The sequence below is a fragment of the Alligator mississippiensis genome, chromosome 7, assembly GCF_030867095.1.
Source record: "Alligator mississippiensis isolate rAllMis1 chromosome 7, rAllMis1, whole genome shotgun sequence".
NCBI classification, from domain to species: Eukaryota; Metazoa; Chordata; order Crocodylia; family Alligatoridae; genus Alligator; species Alligator mississippiensis.
The window spans coordinates 8,678,672-8,684,815 of record NC_081830.1 but is presented as its reverse complement, the minus strand read 5'-3'; the positions used below and the strand labels follow the sequence as shown (position 1 = coordinate 8,684,815).

Here is a 6,144-nt window from a genome sequence, read left to right as displayed (position 1 = left end):
ATAATCATCAGCATTGACATTAGTACATTTTGGTGCATACGTCGGGCCTTCCTGGTGACTCTACTGCCTACTGGGACTTGTTCCTGCTGCAGCGGTTGTACACTGGACAAGCATTAGGTGGTTTGTTGTTTTTAGAGACAACTCCACCCTTATCTCAACACCCCATAGATCAAAGAATAATACGCAGGATTAATACTGCCCCCGGAAAAGCGTCTATACATGCATTGGTTTGAGAGAAAATTAGCTCCCAACCACTCCAGTTGATACCAGGGGTGTTCCTACCCACTGCCCCTCTCTGTCCTGTGCAACCAGGGAAAAGATACCTTGACCACTAGTCACAAGGGGTTAATGTTTGTCTAATCCACAAAAAAGGAAAAGTCCCATGGCATTATGCCACCTAGCCACCCACCAGGGCGTATGGCCTGTGGTGACTCAGAGAAGGAGCACACCTTGGGAAGCAAAAATGCAGAAGGGGGTATGTCCCTCAAGGATGTCTGTCTCTGCTCCCTGCAGCAGACCTGCCCCAGCCAAAGTCCCATGGAAGCTGCAGCCTCAGTCCAGTGGACAACTCCCAAGCCTGAGACCATCCTTTCCATCCAGAGGCCTGAGGCCCAGTGCTCCCTAGTAGCAGGATGAGGCACCAGGGGCTGCTAAAAGCCATAGTGGAGGATTTGAGCATTTAGAATGCCTTACTCGGCTTCTGTGATAAAAAAAAGTGACAAGTCTGGGTACTGGTGCCCAGTAATCCGGTCTTTTAATGCTTCATACCCTTGTATGCAGGATGGCACACTTTCCTTTCTTCTTGGCTGATAATTAAAACTTTTTTGCTAACGACCACAAGTCCCTAGTTGAAACCTGTGGATGGGGATGGTTGGAACTGAGTAAAAAGCTCCTTCCTTCTTGCCTAAAGTCAGGCAGCCCCTAATATTAGGGGCAGATCAGAACTGGCTGGAAGATACAGGTTCCAGTTTCATTCCTCGTCATCCTCCAGAATCACCAAATATAGCTGTCCCGAGACAAAGCAGACCCCATATCACGGGAAAAGCCTCTGTATCCCATTCTCTAATCTCTCTGATCCCACGAGCACCAGATCAGGGCCAGCATCCCTCCTATCCTATTTGAGCTAAGTTCTGCTCTGCAAAGAGCTGGGTTGCTATTGCAAACAATTCTCTTCGGAAGCATACGAACATGAGTCCCCAACTCCTTGTACTACACTTCATGAGCACCACGGGAAACTGATTAGAAAGCAGCTCCTAATTAATCCTGGGGATAATACACCTTGCAACTAGGCAACAAAGGAGATCATTAAATAACAGCGAACCAAGGAACCACCAGACAATGAATGAGCTGAGACAGGAGACAATTACACGCTAATGGTTTGGCTTAGCGGCAGGGACACAGTGCAAAACTCGACAAACTCCTACTAACATCAGTGTGACACCCACCAGCTTCACGGAAAGCTTGGAGTCATGTCTGCGGTGAGGGCGCACTGGCTACTGTGAACTACACTCCCAAAGCAGTGAGGCTGGGGAAGGGGTTTCGGCCTGACTGACTCCCCTGGAGTGATGTAGCTTTATGCTACCTGGGTAACTAGTTCATTGATGCCAAGCGAGCACGATGATATACAGCAAGTGGGAATCTTCTCCCCCTTCAACATCCAGGAAAGGCACGGACAATTTACAGCAGGTGTAAGGGAAAGCAAAAGTTCTCACTGCCAGGGATTTTGCTCTTCTCTCATCATTCACGGTGCTTAATTTTATTCTTGTGAATTGAGAATGTTCTGGGATATGCAGCAGCTGGCCTTATCAAATACAAATATAAATAGAGATAGAAGAGACATGAGAAGATGTAGGCTTTCCCCTAAACCTGACCCCATGACTTGCTCAGGATAGTACGTGGCTTCAGGCCCACCCGTGCATTTAAAACATCGAATCAGGTTCTCAGGAGGTGTAAATTTGATGAGTTGGGTAAGGCCCGGTGGCTGCGCACACGGGGCCCACTGCACTGTCCTACCCGGTGGGGGACCGCTGTGCTTAGCGCGGCACAAGCAAGGACATACGGGGAGGCGGTGATGCAGACAGGGGCTGCGCGCTGGATTCCTGGAGCACGTGCTGGCAATGAGATGCCGGCCTGGACGAGATTGCCGTTCCCGGGTCCCCTCGATACCCCCACCCCTCCCGGGCCCGTGGGCACAGATCTGCTCCAGTCCAGCATCCCCAACCGCCTGCCCTCTCACTGGGAGTGGGAGAGGGGGAGCAAAAGGGGAAGAGCTGTGGGATGGGAAAAGGATCAGGACCCGGGTAGGGGCCGGTTTGGAGCCAGGATCTAGGGCGGGTGTCACGTGACGGTGTGACGTGTCCCACAGCCGGGGAGAGTGGCGCCCTCCGGTGCACCCAACGCCCGGGACGCTGGAGACCCGAGCGGGCGGAGCCGGAGCCATGAGGCTGCTGCTGCCCGTGCTCTGCCTGCTCTGCGCCGGTGAGTCTGCGCTCGGGTCTCTCCGGGCCTCGCCCGGTCTCTTGCAGAAGGGAGGCAGCGTGGGGAAAAGCTGCTGGTGTCTCGTGTGGGAATCAGAGACGGAGCGGCGGGCAGCGGGAAGGGGCACTGGGTGGATGGAGGAGGCTGGCTGGTGCCCGGAGAGCAGACAGGCCGGCAGGCACAGGCAGGGGAGGATCTCGGAAGGACGAAAGGAGCTCTAGGCAAGGGCAGAGGAAGACACAGAAGGGAGAAGGAAACACGGGCGGACGGATAGACACAGGGTCGAAGTACAGGCTCCCTAACCGCTGCCCTTTGGTTCCCCTCCAGTCTCCTCCTGCGGAGCCCAAGTGTCCCAGAGCCCCGAGGTGCTGGTGACCCGCGAAGGGGACCGCTCCACCATGACCTGTACTTACTCCAACACTTACCAGACTTTCCAGTGGTACCGGCAGGCCCCCTCGGGGGAGATCACCCACCTCCTCACTGTAGCCGCCGACCAGAATGTCACGGCGGGGCGGATCACGGGGGAGAGGCTGGAGAGCGGCACGAGGAGCGCCCTGCGCCTGGTCCCGCACGGCCTGGCGGACTCGGGCCGGTACCTCTGTGCGGTGGGTGCACAGTGACACGGGCGGAGCCGGCCGCCGCGCACAAACCCGCCCTCCCCTGGCAGCCCGGGCGGGCGGGACACCGGCATTCCCTGTCAGCTTCAAGGAAGCCAGGTCTTTCCTGGGTGTAAGCTGTCCCCTTTCCCGTTGCACTTGCTGGTCCGCATGAGGCTGCGGTCAGTGGAAGCGGGTCAATTTGGAGCAGGGCCGGAAATGGGCGGGTGTGAAAAGCCGAGAGCCAGTGCAGGGAGACGGGACGGGCTGGCCGCGGCGCACGGGGCCGAGATGCGAGTGGAGGACGCGCGTGGACGAAATGGAGAGTCTCCCTGCATCCAGCGGCGAGAGGAGGTCATGGCCCCCGGGCGCCGGCGGGCGGGGTGGAGCGGGGCGGGGCGGGCCGGGGCGGCGGCCGGCCCTTCAGAGGAGAAAAGGAGGGCCAGAGTCTCCCTTCGTCGGTCCCAAGCAGACCCTCCCCGGCCCGCAGCGCACGCTCCGTCCCGCTCTCCTGCGGGCTTCCGCGGCCAGAGGAAAAGGAGGCTGCTCCCAGGACGGCGGGAGCGGTCACGGCAGCTCCGGCAGGATGAACAGCGCTGCGGGGAGTGGTCGGGAGGCGGCGATGAGCGAGACCCGGGTCTGAGCTCTCCCCTCCGCGGGCCTGTTCTCCGCCCAACCCCCCGCGGGGCTGCAGCCCAGCCCAGCAGCTCCGTGCCTGCCCGCGGCTTCCCGCACCCGCGCTCCCAGCCCATGGCCTCGCTCCCTCTCCCCACGATCCGTACCGCTTTCTCCCCGCTCCTTTGTCCCCTTCCCCTCTGCTGCACCCCTCGGTCATACCCGGAGGACATCATGGTTTAGAGGGGTGGGTTCCGCGAGCGGGACGAGCTCTCCGCCAACGTGTGAAGGACGGGAACATTTCCCTTCAAGAGAAAAACGCATTCTCTCCCCCTCCCTCCCTCTTATGATGTCAATGACTCGGTGAAGACGTCACAAGCGGGGTGTTCTCCGTTCGCTGGGTCGCCCTGCCGTTGGTTCGTGCCCCCTACGTGCCAGGTGACGTGCCGCAGCGCCAAACTCTCCCGCCGGCCAAAAAAAGCGCGGATGCATCCCGACACCAGAGTCGCTTCGAGGACTCGAGCCCACAGTTGCTGGAGCCATGAGGCTGCCTCTGCCCTTGGTCTCCCTGCTCTGCGCCTGTGAGTCTGCGCCTGGGGCGCCCCGGGCCCCGCACGCCCGGCTGGGGGACTCCGGGGAGGAGAGCGGAACCCGGCCCGGGCTTTGTTGGTCGGAGGAGGCTGCATCCGCGGGAAGGGGACTCTGGGGAAGGGGCTTCCACTCTCTGCCGGGCACGCGCAGCCCCGCCGGGTGCTGGAGAGAAGCAGCGGGAGGCTGTGCCATTTCTGAGCTCCCTTTCCTATGTTTGGGTGAGAGACGCACGATGAACAGGGAGGTTTGGACAGACGAGCCAGTGTTAGCGCTGAGAAATACACCCATACTGGATGGACGGATGGAGGATGGAGGCAGAGGGGAGAAATAATTGTAGGTTGAATGGTGGAGAGAGAGAACCTGTGAGGAGGACTCGGCAGAGCCTACAACAGCGAAGACCCCACAGAGGGGAAGACAGACAAGGCAGGTCTGACATCCCCAGAACTGGCAGATCGATGCTGGAATTCCGTCTTTTTTCTTGTCCCTGGCGCTCATTTAGATGTGCTCACGTCCGCCTGTCAATCCATCCATCCATCCATCCATCCATCCATCCATCCATCCATCCATTCACCTGCTCTACAGGCTCCCAAAGAACAAACACAGCTGAGGAAAGCTCAGGGATGAGACAGAAGGAGAGATGCTAAGATAAAGAGCAAATTCTCACCTAGCGATTTTTTTAAATGTTTCTTTTTGTTCCCCTCCAGTCTCCTGTTGCAGCGCCCAAGTGTCTCAGAGCCCCGCGGCGCTGGTGACCCGCGAAGGGGACCGCGCCGCCATGGCCTGTACTTACTCCAGCGCTTACCAGAATTTCCAGTGGTACCGGCAGGCCCCGTCGGGGGAGATCACCCACCTCCTCACTGTGGCCGCCAACCGGAATGCCACGGAGGGGCGGTTCACGGGGGAGAGCCGGGAAGACGGCAAAAAGAGCTTTCTGCACCTGTCCCAAACCCAAATGGGGGACTCCGGCCTCTACTTCTGTGCGGTGGATGCACAGTGACACGGCAGAGCCGGGCGCTGCGCAAAAACCCTCCCTGCCCAGGCATCGCGGGCGGGACACGGGAAGTACCCGTGACCAATGGGAAGAGGTCCTTACTGGATGTAAATTGGCCCTGTTTCTACTGATCGCACTGTCCCGGATCCATCGCTGGAATAATGGACCAAGTGAAGGGGCCCGAGATTCACTGCATGTAGAAGCGGTAGGGGCATCTCGGGTCCCGCAGGAACAGCGAGAGGAGAAACGTGGGATCAAGGAGAGAGTCTTCCTCCCTCAGGCCTGCCCGCAGGCCCCTTCTGGCATCCCCCTTCCCAGCCTATTCTGCTCCGGGTCCCACTCTCATTCTCGCCTCAGTAACACAAAGCCTGTCTATTATTAACTCGCCAAATGCCGGAAACCCCATCTGCCCTCCTCCAATCGGAGCGGACACCCGCTTGCCTGCAGGTTGCCCCGTCGTCAGCGTCCGGCAGCAGTGAAAAGAAATCCCCCTGATCTTTTGGAAAGAGTGTCGCTGGGGCCTGGCTCCGGCGGCTGGGGTAGCGGGGACGTCCTTGCAGGTCGGGCAGTGGCCGAGGGAAGGCGCTGCCTCGGGGCGGGAGTCCCCTCTGCTGGACGGTCGCTGCATGTCCCAGCTCCCGGGGTGCGGGAGGTCGGGCTCCTTCCCGCGCCCCAGCCCCGCTCATCTCCCAGTGCGCGGGCTGGGCCGCGGCTGCGGGGAGTCCCCGCATCGGGAGGACGAGGCGCGGAGCGGGCCAACAGCGGGGGTCTCTCCGGAGCGGCAGCGACTTCGCCCTGGGATTTGGACTTGCCGCCGCCCAGAAAGCGATCGCGGGCCGGTGTCTAAAGGCAAAGCCGCGGCCAAGGTCTCGC

General features: G+C 59.6%; 1 gene segment (V, D, J or C); it reads left to right on the top strand.

The window, feature by feature from the left end:
• Positions 1-871: 871 nt before the first annotated feature.
• On the top strand, positions 872-4,753 carry LOC132251352 (T cell receptor alpha variable 22-like). The segment is given in 2 exon segments: positions 872-2,478; positions 2,806-4,753. Coding segments are annotated over 2 exon segments (333 nt in total).
• The last annotated feature ends 1,391 nt before the right edge of the window (positions 4,754-6,144 follow it).